The sequence below is a fragment of the Myotis lucifugus genome, unplaced genomic scaffold, assembly GCF_000147115.1.
Source record: "Myotis lucifugus unplaced genomic scaffold, Myoluc2.0 scaffold_207, whole genome shotgun sequence".
Lineage (NCBI taxonomy): Eukaryota > Metazoa > Chordata > Mammalia > Chiroptera > Vespertilionidae > Myotis > Myotis lucifugus.
Genome location: NW_005871255.1, coordinates 337604 through 350045, shown reverse-complemented (window position 1 = coordinate 350045; position 12442 = coordinate 337604). Strand labels below are relative to the sequence as shown.

Below are 12442 nucleotides of genomic sequence, written 5' to 3'. Positions count from 1 at the left end.
CCAGGTTTCTCAAAATTGTTAACATATTGAGATGAGAGGATAAGAGGACATAAGGCTGGTACTTAGGAATCAGTCACTTCTATTTTCTACCTCCTGCTCATTTTGCAAGATACCTGCAATTACCTGGATTCCCAACTGTTAAGTATGAAGATCTGAATTTGAATGCCAGTAGCATCATCTGCTAAATTACCACACAAATGAGTCTTCACTTCAATGCTCCTCTATAATCTCACTAGAGGCCCAGTGCACAAAATTTGTGCACGGGAGGGGGGGTTACCTCAGCCCGCCTGCACCCTCTCCAATCCAGGATCCCTCTCGCAATCTGGGACTGCTGGCTCCTAACCGCTCGCCTGCCTGCCGGCCTGATTGCCCCTAACCACCTCTGCCTGCCGGCCTGATCGCCCCCTAACTGTTCCCCTGCTGGCCTGATCACCCCCTAACTGCTCCCCTGCCGGCCTCATCGCCCCTAACCATCTCTGCCTCAGTGCCTGCCACCGTGGCTTTGTCCGGAAGATGTCCGGTCTAATTAGCATATTACCCTTTTATTAGTATAGATTGTTCTGAGGATTAAGTGAAATAATGTATATGAAAGTGCTAGTGCATAAAAGATGTTTAAGAAATGTGCTGATTAGAATTTAGAATTTTGTGCAGTTGAGATAAAAAGTATAGTTTCCTTAAATAGGGCCTTTTACATATTTTAATTTATATGCCAAGTGCATCTCAGCAACACTTGAAAGAAAAAACCGTACACTATAATAGAATTCACAGTTAAGGAGGTGAAAACAGAATCCTTTCTTCATCAGTATCTGGGACTCCAAAGAGCCCTATGCATGTGCAAAGCTTTTGAAGATGCTAGTTTTATCCTTTTCCCTATCAAAGTTTAAATATTCCAGATAAAGAAGATTTACTTCCTTTATGAAAAGTCTTACATGTCTTCTAAGACTTTAGATCTCAATGGTTTTTACAACAAACACTGCTCAAAATGGGAGAAGCAACAAGCACTCACTAATACTGCAGCAAAGTAATGAAGGCTTTGAAGGAATGATTAACAAACGCTTCTATGTCTCTGAGTGCTGACTTGACAGACAAGCCTCAGGCAGAAAAGAATTTCTTAAATAATAATCCATACGTACAGCTTAAAATGAGGGTGGTCTCCACATTTCAAATAACAAACAGCTGGGGGTGGGGAGAATTTATTTTTTATTTACTGCAGAGTTGACAGGAGTGTATCTAGAGGTATGTCATCCAAGTAAGGAAACAATGAACCAAAAAATCCACTGCTGCAAATTTCTTCATTATAGAACCCTGACACATTTGTAACTTATTTGCTAGAAATCCTTATTTCTGAGATGTGAAAATGGACTTTGTACAAAAATTGGGAAAAAGAAGAAATGGTTCGATAATTCCTTCCCTGAGCTTCTCCCTCCTTTACCGAAGTACTAAAATCTGAATATAACTATATTACATGATGAGTAGGGCTGTCTCCTGGGATGGCTTGGGTGTTTTTAGTCCAAGGGCTGAGAGAGGGGAAGACACAGCCACAAGGCAGAGCTCTGGACTTCAGTGGGCTTAATTCTACATTCATGCTTTCTCCGAATACTTCATTAACTATGCCCCTAGGATCTGTTCATTTTCCCTAATGCTTCCTAGCTGTCTAACCTTGGACATGTTATTTAATCTAAAAAGAAAATTCTGGCCCTGGCCGGTTTGGCTCAGTGGATAAGAACTTCGGACTGCAAACTGAAGGGTTGCAGGTTCGATTCCAGTCAGGGGCATGTGTGCGGGAGGCAACCAACCGATTTGTCTCTCTCACACCAATGTTTCTCTCTCTCTGTCTCTCCCCTTTCCATTATACTCTTTCTGGAAATCAATGGGAAATTATGCTTGGGTGAGGATTGAAAAAAGGAAACCAATTCTGTAAAACGGAGCTAACTGATACCTAGCAGGGTTTGTGGAGATTACATGAGATGGCATCTATAAAAAGTATCTGGCACTTCCCTTTCTGTCCATAACAGTACTGAGTACAGAACTTGCTCTCCCGTTGTAAGTAGAAAAGTTGACAATATATCTGAAGCAATTTTTCAGACATTTTACAATAGGTAGCATTAGATAGTGATCCCTGAGAAAAAGAATCAAAGGTGAGCCTTACGATTCTACCTGGCTTTCTACTTGGAGGCACTTTTGGAACAAAGGCAGAGCAGAGCTTGGAGGAGGGAAGCCAAAATAGACTGGTGTTTAGGAGGCCTGTGGTAGCTGATATTTGCTGATTATAGTACCAAACAGAGGAAACTACCCAGTGAAAGAGGTTCAGAATCTGCATAGGGGTTCCCCAAAATGCAGGCTGAATATTAAATTGCATACACATAGAGTGAGATTCCAAAGTAATGCAAAGAAAAACTATTAGTGAAATAACCTCTATCAAAGAATTGTAAGCCAAACACTTCTCACAGTTCACATGGCGATAACCAGCCAGAGTAGAGGTACTTCACTGAATATGCAGGTATTCATGGCCTTACTACTATTACTAGTAGGGCCAAATTAGTCAGAGAGTAAAGGCTGCTCTAGGTATGCTTCAATAAAGCTTAAGAACAAGATTCATGTAGATCAGGCTATTCTGTAAGTAATTCAACTGCCTACCAAAACAACTCAACACTCTTTAAAGAAGACAACAAAATCCATACATTCAACAATGAAACACTTATAATATTCACTAGGCAATCAAAAATAACCAGACATGTGAAGCAGAAAAATGTAATTCAAAAGCAGGAGAAAATCCCAAATGACAGGGATGATGGAATTAGCACACAAGACTTTAAAAACAGCCATTATAAATATGTTCAAGGATTTAAAGGACAATATGAACCTAATGAGGAGAAAATGCAAAGTATAAGAAAAGACAATCAAATGCAACTTCTGCCCCTGAAAACTATAACATCTGAAATGAAAATTTCACTGAATTGGATTAACAACAAATTAAGACACTGTGGAATAAAAGAAAAACATAGTGAACTTGAATACATATTAATAGTAATTATCCAAACAAAAGCATAGAGAAAAACTGGTTAAAAAATTAAAACAACAGGGTCTCATTCCCCATCAGTACACTAGTTAAGTGATCTAATGTATGTGTAATTGGAGAGTCAGAAGGAAAGGGGTGAGGGGGGCAGAAAAAATAGAGACATAAAGATTGACAAATAATATTTGAATCTGATGAAAGCTACAAATCTACAGATCCAACTGACCTCTACACTGTCACATGTAGATGGCGTAATCCTTTAGAAATGCTTGCTCTGGAAAGCATGTTCTTTTTTAAGAATTATATTGGAAAAAAAAAGTTAGATAAAATGTGGTGATATTATCTCACAGCACACAGCGAAGTCTCATCTCATCTCTGGGTGTGTCAGGGCCAGTAAGAGGCTGCTGGGTGTGCAAAGGCTAGTTTTTCCCCCTTTCTGTCGTCTGTTATTGTTTAACTAGAGGCCTGGTACACGAATTCGTGCATGGGTGGGGTACCTCAGCCTTGCCGGTGATTGGGGCCAATTGGGGCCAGCCGGCCGGTGGGAGGGACCGCAGATGGTTGGCCGGCCACGGGAGGTTGGCTGTGGGAGCACACTGACCACCAGGGGGCAGCTTGTGCGTTGAGCGTCTGCCCCCTGGTGGTCAGTATTCGTCACAGCTACTGCTGGTCGTCCGGTCCTAACGGTTGCTTAGGCTTTTATATATAGAGATAGATACCTGTTTAAATGATGAGACTAATGGTCCCCTCTATTTTGACACTTGGAGTAAGAGAGATAAATATGCATATTGCCTTCTTCAGGGCTTTAGAATAAAAACACTTTCCTACTTTTCATTAACTTTAGGAAACTTGCCACTCTGAAAGAACAGAAAACTATGAACTCTTCTGCTCCAAAGCTATGCTTCGAAAGGTTACAATGAGCCTTAAAGGAGAGTAGCTTAGTGGAAGGGAACCTTTCCCTGCTGAATGTATTACATAACTAGAAAACTGGGCAGTCAGAGGCAGTTTGCTAATTTAGGCTCAACCCCTCTAGCCTTTACAGTCATTGGGATATTGGAGCAAAACGTGCAGAGTGATTATTTTGCTTATTCCATGCCTTACCTGATGCTACAATGCTTAATTATGGCCTTTCTATACATTTCTAACATTGTCCTTCATCATCTAAAGGTGGCTGGGAATGTGTAAATACACAAATAATACATAATCTTATCTACTCCCACTCTGGCCATTCATTTATAGAATCAGAGTGCTTATTACATTCCCTTCCTAGACCCTTTCAATAGCTCTTTATGGTGATAATTTATATAACACCACAAACTGGGACAACATGAATGAATTGTACAGAGTAAATGTCAGAATATCTGGATAAAATGAGTTTAGGGCATATTGAGATTTAACATTTTGTGCAGTTGCAAGCAGAGTATGGAACATTAAAATAATATTTAAGAGTCTAGGCTATTTATGGGTTTTAATAGTCTCTCTTGCATGTCATTTCCAAGTTGGCAACAGCAAAACCATGGCAACAGGAAATTCTTCCCTGCAGTAGTTTATGAATGCTTTTCTGTTTTCATGACTCAACTCCTTATTTAATTTCCTGTACAGAAAATCAGAGAGATTACTATAGACTGCAATACAGATGTGCTAATCCAAAGACCTCCTCAAAGAAAAAGGTCACAGATGTCTATGGATGGATTTAGAGATAAAATGTAAAACTGCCTCCATGCAGACACACAGCAGGAGTCGACATACTCTAACCAAAATAGATACTTGAGAACTTAACTATTTTATTAACAACTTGGGGAAGGAGAGTGGACAACCTTGCATGTTCATGAGCTGTAAATAAACAGACTGCTTCATTACTGTGTGCTTAATCAACACATTTTATGAGCCAAATTAATACTAAATCTAAGAAGCCTATTTCCTTAGAGACTATGGACAATAATAACAGAAAATAAGCACCTAAAACCTTCCGAGATATTAAAAGACTACAAAATGAATAAGAAAAACCATGCAAAGGTTGGTTCAAAGATAAGCATGAGGATTATGAAATGAATTAATGGAAGTTGGAAATTCTAGGGCTTATGACCAGATGGTTATAAGTTTGTAGAGTTTTTCATCACATTAACATTCAGCTAAATATAGTGAAATGTACGCCACACTTTCCAGGAGCAAATCTGCGTCCACTGCTCCATTCCATCCACATCTCTGATAACACTTTTTATACCGTCTCACCCTAGCTGCTTTGATTATGGTCTGCACTGTTCTGGAGCCACAGACCTCCCTCTCGGGCTTCCTCTCCTCCATCACCAGCAGTTTCCTACAGTAAGTGGCAATGTTGTTTTATGGGCAATTTAGCAGGTGAACATCAACATAGCAGGAGGAAAACAAACCTAGTAGGAGGGTACACGTATTTCTTACTTTTGGTGTCAAGCTGTGCACGATACTTCTCAAATCCTTTGAGCCGAACGCGTTCTCCCAACAGCTGAAGGAATTCCTCAAAGGCCGGGCCGGCTGATTCATTGTTGTACATCTCTTCCTCCGTGCTCTGTCCAGCTTTGCAGTACATGATGCCGACTTTCTGCTGATAGTTCAGCTGTGAAGGCAGGCAACACAATGCATATAAGCAGAGGCGAACCACTTTGGCCCACTTATGTCCTAATAAATCCTGTAGAGCAAAGGCCCACTGAATAGCTAATGGCTCTACCCTCTTGAAATCGTTGTGTGTTAATGCTTCTGTCTTTGATACAAACAGTACAGTAGAGCAAGCATCTGTAATTATAATCTTCATGAATTTAGAGGAAAGGCCAAAAAAATAACATCTCCTGTTATTAACAATGTGAAGATCACGCATCGTTAGAACAGATGTTGATACTCTCGGGAATTTCTGTTAATGGGTTACAAAGTACAGAATAAGGCTATAAAAAACAGCTGACAACAAAAGGCAGTTCTTTTGCAATGTTCACCCCTCCCCTTTTAAAAAGGGAGGCTTTTACGAATTTAAAAGCAGAAGCTCACTTTACAAAAGAGACTTTAAAATAAATTGTTTTGCCCTAAGAGGCCCACTAATGTTCTTGCAAAAAATTTTTTTTTGTAAAATTGGAAGAGACATCTTCTAATGCCATTTTTCCAATATACTAAATTATAAGCCTGTTGTATCTTTGTTAGAGTGCTAGCATCATTAACAATGCCCCTTTCAAATATTTTTCTAAAAGATGAGGCCTGGAAAGAAACTGGGAAGGGGCTTCACAACGGCAAATCGGCAAAGGGGCAAACATTTCTTCTTAGACACAGTTATAACCAAGCATTCAGGAGGCTTAAGTAGAATTTATTCATCATTGAAAAATCTAATCATTTTGCAAACGAATTTCAAGGTGATATTAGCCATTTAACAAGAAATGAGTTTTCAATATAAAAATGTAGAGTTTTAACTCTCCGTTGAAATCAGGGCAATCTGTATCACGTAGGCCTATTTCCAGAGTGGTGCTGCAATCCCTGCTTCAGTCCATTTTTATCTACTAAAAGAAAAGGGGGAAGGGGCGAGGCAAATTTTTATAACTAACATTTAATGAATACTCATTATATGCCAATCACTATGTTCCGTGTTTACCATTAGCTGATCCTTACAACAACTATAAAGCAAATACTACCCCTGCTTGACAGATAAGCCAAGAGAATGGAAGAGAAAGTAACTGGCCCCGGAGGGAGAGTCACAGATCACAACTGTCAGTCCTGTGACTTGGCTCCATTAAACATGACCAGGACTCACCAGGCTTGTCCTGCTCCATTTCTATCACTGCAACATATGTCCACAGCCCCTTACTTGCAAGTCAAAAGTGGAAAGATAAAAAAAAACACATTTGGCAGCAAAACTTTGTTTGAGCTGATGTTAGTATTTTTAACTTATTCCTCTTTGTGTGACTATTTGTTTCTTTCCTATAGAAATATTAATGTGTTTGACTGTGGGGTGCTGTCCCAGATTCCACTGGGGACATTACTATACAGTGCGTGCATTTTACTACCCTGCTAAAATCTGGACATTTCTGGATTCTGAAACATAGCCAGCTCTTATCACTTTACACAAGGGACTCTGAACCTGAACAACTCCTTTCAACCTTCCAAACCAAATGTTTCAGAAGAGTGATAACACAGAAAATGTCATGGGAGAAACTCTTGCTTGCTTCCCCCCTCCACTGCATGCTACCTAGATGACAGGAAGTCCTGCAGCTTTACATGACCTGGGGACAGGAGGGCTCCCCGGAAGTTCTGTACAGAACTGACTCGACTCTGCCTACTCCAGGGAGTGGGAGGTGAAGTTCCAAGTCTGAAACGTGCAAATGTACTAGAATATTTTAAAAATAGCATATAACTTCCATTATTGTGGCTTCATTGTAATTATTAACAGAAAGAGATTTAGGACTTACTCATTTTGTATACCACATGTAGGAAAAACCAAACAAAAGAAGTCAGAGTAAAACCTCCTGCACACCACTGACATTTCCGCCTTATCTCAGCCGGCCTGCTTCAAATGTCTGACTGTAGCCAATGCTTAGAGGGGAACTCCCACAGGTAGAGATTTCATCTTGGCTTGGGAACTAAGCTGAGTACCCTATCAGGTCTCAGCAAATAACAAAGTAGTGGTAAGCTTTGCGTCTATTATAGAAGAAGTTCCTAATAAAGCCAGATCCTTACTCTCTCCCACAGGAGAACCATCAGAGATGAAGCGATTCAGAGAAAGGAAGCGGCGTTGGGTTATTTGCTATTTGGCACAGTGCCTGCCCGATCAGCCTTCTCGTGTAAAAACGTAAGACAAAAGTCACCCTGTTCCATAGAAAGCGTCGGTGACATTGGATTTGTGGTATGGCTTTTTAAAACTTCTTAGATAAAGCCTAAGATTTCACTGTGCAACACTCAAAAGGATTCATTTATAAAAAAAGAAAGAGAGAGAGAAAGAGGGGGAGAAAAGAGTTCAGAGGAACACTGATAAGTAAGCGAACTTCCCTCAAATCACTGAAGAAGAATCTATGACTATGTGCTGTTTTATTAGGACTGATTCTCATAGTCCCCAGAATTCCACCTGCAGACAGGAGAACAAACTGGTTTGTGCTGGTTGTGAAAGGAAGGATTCTTTAAGGGGATTAAGAAATTGGTTAGAATGTCAAATTTCCTCTGGTTTGAAACTGTGCCAACTGCTCTATCCTCTAAGGTGACAATATGACTGTATCCCGAGTTTCTACTGCAATTAAATCAAGGTGGGTGGCATTCTCTGAACTTGCGCTCCTAGAATCCTCAGTTAGCAGCCATGTCCCTGCCAGAATCTGAGAAGTTGTTAAGGAGAAGTTATGTAAATGCAATAAGGAACATTTCAAGAGAAAGAGCAAATGTAAATGGAGTTAGAGCTGTCCTTTGGGGGTTTTGAATTGTTATGAGTTATATAAAACAGCATTTTTTTGGAGACACACATCTGTATAGGTTCATGTATGTCAATATATAATCCTTTCACACAGTGCTCAAAATAGAGCTGTGAAGGCCCCAGAAGCCACCTTGGGAACGGGCCGGGGCTCTCAGCACTCGGGGCTTTGCTCTAGATAATCTCAGGGTCATGCTATACAATTCCGTGCTTGCGTATCAACTGCTCACAGGGAGCACTGATGGAAGTGTCTGGACACAACAAATGTTTGTATTGTAAAAAGGGATGATATGTTTGTTATGGGCAAGATTATTCTGAAATTTATATGGAAAGGCAAAGGAACCAAAATGGCTAAAACAATTTTGAAAAAGAATAAAGTGGGGAAAATTATTCTTCCCAATTTCAGGACTCAGGTTATATCTGAGATGAAGGTGAACCTCAACAAAATAAAAGTGTTTTTCAACACCCATCAAGTGATGTGGACTCCCCCAGCTGGGAACAAACACAACACAGAGCGGCTCTTCCTCTCATAAAAAAGGCACTTCAACACCAAATCAAAGAAACAGGAGCTGCAGTCTGACTTACCCCGCCCTGAGCTCCTGGAAGGCTGGGGGAGGAGTCAAGTTGGAGCCCCCTCCAGGTGGAAACAGATGAGAATAGCCAGGTTCTCAGAGATCGCCCAGCAGTGCCTCCTCTTCATCCCTGGTGTCCCAGCCAAAGGAAGGCCACCGGGCGGCACAGAGCATGAGAACAAACCAGTTCTTACTGTTCTTACAAATCCAAATTGCCTGATTTAATCTAGGAATTCAAACGCTATGAAGTACGTTCTTCTACAGCAGCTCTCACCCTTGAGGGTGCTTGAGCTGTGCTCTGGGGTATGGTTATTGGGAAATAGTTTGATCCTTTCAGCTCTTACTGTTAGGTCGTGCCAGAGCAGAGTTTAATTTGAGGATAATTTGGCCCCACTATTGCAGCAAAACCATACTGAGACTTTGTCCAATGCCACGTGAATGGAGGTTTTCCCGTCTGCCTGGTGGGAGCAGAAACTGTTCCCAACCACGTGGGAGGACTGAGGACTCGCCCTTCTCCACCTTAGGGGGTTTCTCACTCTGGCCTCATGCAGTTTCCTCAAATGCATGCGCTTTTCAATACTCAGCTCTGTGAACCCTGAACCCGAGCCTCCTTGGCCTCACATCTCAGTCTCACCTCTGGGAGACCCCTGGGCTTCAGCTGGGTCCCCACCCATTCCCACCCCCTGTGAGCACTGTAGCCTGGACACTCCCTTCAGACTGGCGCACGCTTAGGGTCTACTTCCTCTTTTCCCACCTCCCAGAGATCACTGCCCTTCATTGCCTGATGCACAGTGCCATAAAAATCACTGTTTCATTGTTCTGCCTCGTTTTTAAGTTGTTTCAAATGGGAGCATAGATCTAGTCCCTCTTTTTTAATCTTGGCCAAAAGCAGAAATCTGCCTTCAGTTTTGTGTATGTGTGTTTTTAATATTTTTATTGATTTCAGAGCGGAAGGGAGAGATGGGAACATCAATGATGAGAGAGAATCATTGATTGGCTGCCTCCTGCACACCCCACACTGGGGATCGAGCCCACAACCCCGGCATGTGCCCTTGGCCAGAATTGAACCCAGGACCCTTTAGTCCACAGGCCAACGTTCTACTCATTGAGCCAAACCGACAAGGGCTGCCTTCAGTTTTTAAATCGACATTATTGGCATATAATTTCTGAACAGTAAACTGCATCCAATTAAATGAGTTCTAATAAACCTCCACTACAATCGAGGTACAGACATTTCCATCACCCCAAAAGTTCCCTGGTTTCCATTTGCAGTGCATCCCTGAATTAATAAAAGCCTTCAACAACCACTGTTCTATGTTTTCCCATTGTAAATTAGTTTTGCATACATTTTAAAAGAGCATTTTTGTTGGGTAAAATTTATTGTCAGTTGTTCTTTCAGCATTCTTGATAAATCTTCTGACTTCCACCTTTTCTTCATGCTTCATAGCCAGCAAATGTTAATTTTAAAAGCCAATTGCCTGTCTCACTGTTCTTTTTTGAAGGTATATTTTTCCTTAGGCTATTTAAAAAATTTGTTTATTTTCAGCAATATTGTTTTTTACTATCAGGCTTAGGTCTGATTTTTGTTGCACTTATCGGGCTTAGGGCAAGCAGAGCTCCTTGATTCTACCTTAAATCATGTCTTTCATCAGTTTTGAAAATTATCCTAGAAGTAATTCTTCAAATACTGATTGTATTCCCAAATAATGCTTTAATCTTGCTTTTCCTCCTAAAAACTGGATTATACATTTGTATTCCACTGTAGGTCACATGCCTTTTAGGCATTTTTCTGTATTTCTCATATTTTCTTGTCTCCATTCTTCAGTTAAAGTTCTTCTGGCAACCTGTCTCCATTTAACCAATTTTCTCTTCTGTGTCGAATATGCTTTTAAACCCATCTACTGAGATTTTAACTTTTGGTTATTTTCTTCAGTTCTAGAATTTTAATTTGATTGTTTAACAGATCAAGTTCTCCAGTGACACTTGAACTCTATTTTGTATTTCTGCAGCCACCATGAAATCAATGAAAGTTGATATGTCATCTAACTTTTTATCTGCAGCCCCAAGTCTCATACAAATCAGCAAATGTCCAAGGAGAAGAAGTGCTGCAGGATGTTTTTCATTTTGATGAACTCCAGTTTCTCAATTATTTCTTTTCTGAATAAAGTTTGTGGTATTGTATTTAAGAACTCTTCACCACACCCTAGGGCCCAAAGATTTTCTGTTTTTATAAAAATTTTTATAGTTTTATATTTCAATCAATGATCCATTTGAATAAATTTTTGTATAATGTATAAGGTTTAGGTCAAGCTCATTATTTTGTCTATGGATATCTAAATGTCCCAGCACCTTTGTTTGAAAAGCCTTCTTGTTTTCACTCCTTTTAAAAAATCAGTTGGATATACTTGTGTGGAGCTGTTTTTGGTTTCTCTATTCTGTTTTATTGAGCCTGTGTTTATCCTTCCAATAAATAATAAGACAGCTTTTATTACTGTATACAAAATTGTGAAATAAGGTGGAATAATCTCTCCTACTTTATTCTTTTTTAAAACTTTTTTTAGCTGGCCGAAACCGGTTTGGCTCAGTGGATAGAGCGTCGGCCTGCGGACTGAAAGGTCCCAGGTTCGATTCCGGTCAAGGGCATGTACCTGGGTTGTGGGCACATCCCCAGTAGGAGATGTGCAGGAGGTGGCTGATTGATGTTTCTCTCTTATCGATGTTTCTAACTCTCTATCTCTCTCCCTTCCTCTCTGTAAAAAATCAATAAAATATATTTAAAAAAAAATTTTTTTTAGCTGTTCTAATTCCTTTGCCATTCCATTAAAAGTTCAGAATAATCTTGTCTATAATTACAAAAAAATCTTGCTGGGACTTTGATACTAATTGTGTTAAACTGTATAATTTAGGGGAGAATGGACATCATTAACATGTTGAGTCTTAGAAACCATGAATATGGTATATTTTCTTTGATTCCTTTCATCAGTTTTCAGCAAACAAGTCCTATTGTATTTTGTTAGATATATATGCAAGTATTTCATGTTTTGCTGAAGGATTATAAATGGTATTATATTTTATTTGCAGTTTTCACATGTTCATTAAGAGAATTCTAACTGATTGTGTGAGTTGACAATGAATCATATAACCTTGCTGAACATACCTCCCAGTTCTAGGAAGTTTTTGTAGATTCCTTGAAGTTCTGTACATAGACTATCATGTTATCTGAAATTGGGAGTTTTATTTTTTCCCTTTTCTTTATCTACATGCCATTTATTTATTTATTTATTTAGCCTTATTGTGCTGACTTTTCAGATTTACTTTGTACATTGCAATGTACAAGGTGTTTACCTGTATGTAGCAGGAAGAATGGAAAAATATATCTACTCCCTATTTCCAGAAATAAAGTCCAAATTTATTTATTTAAATCATTGATTGGCTGCCTCCTGCACA

At 39.8% G+C, this 12442-nt stretch overlaps 1 protein-coding gene across 20 annotated transcripts in view; it reads right to left on the bottom strand.

Moving 5' to 3' along the window:
* SIPA1L1 (signal induced proliferation associated 1 like 1) overlaps positions 1 to 12442 on the bottom strand; it is a 322135-nt gene that overhangs the window by 85721 nt on the left and 223972 nt on the right. For all 20 annotated transcript variants that reach the window (XR_002831389.1, XM_023761346.1, XM_014463336.2 and 17 more), the window contains one exon: positions 5435 to 5609. Coding sequence is in view for 19 of the 20 variants with exons in the window: in XM_023761346.1 (XP_023617114.1) it covers positions 5435 to 5609 (175 nt within the window). In the remaining variant the exon portion in view is untranslated. The remainder of the gene's footprint in view (positions 1 to 5434; positions 5610 to 12442) is intronic.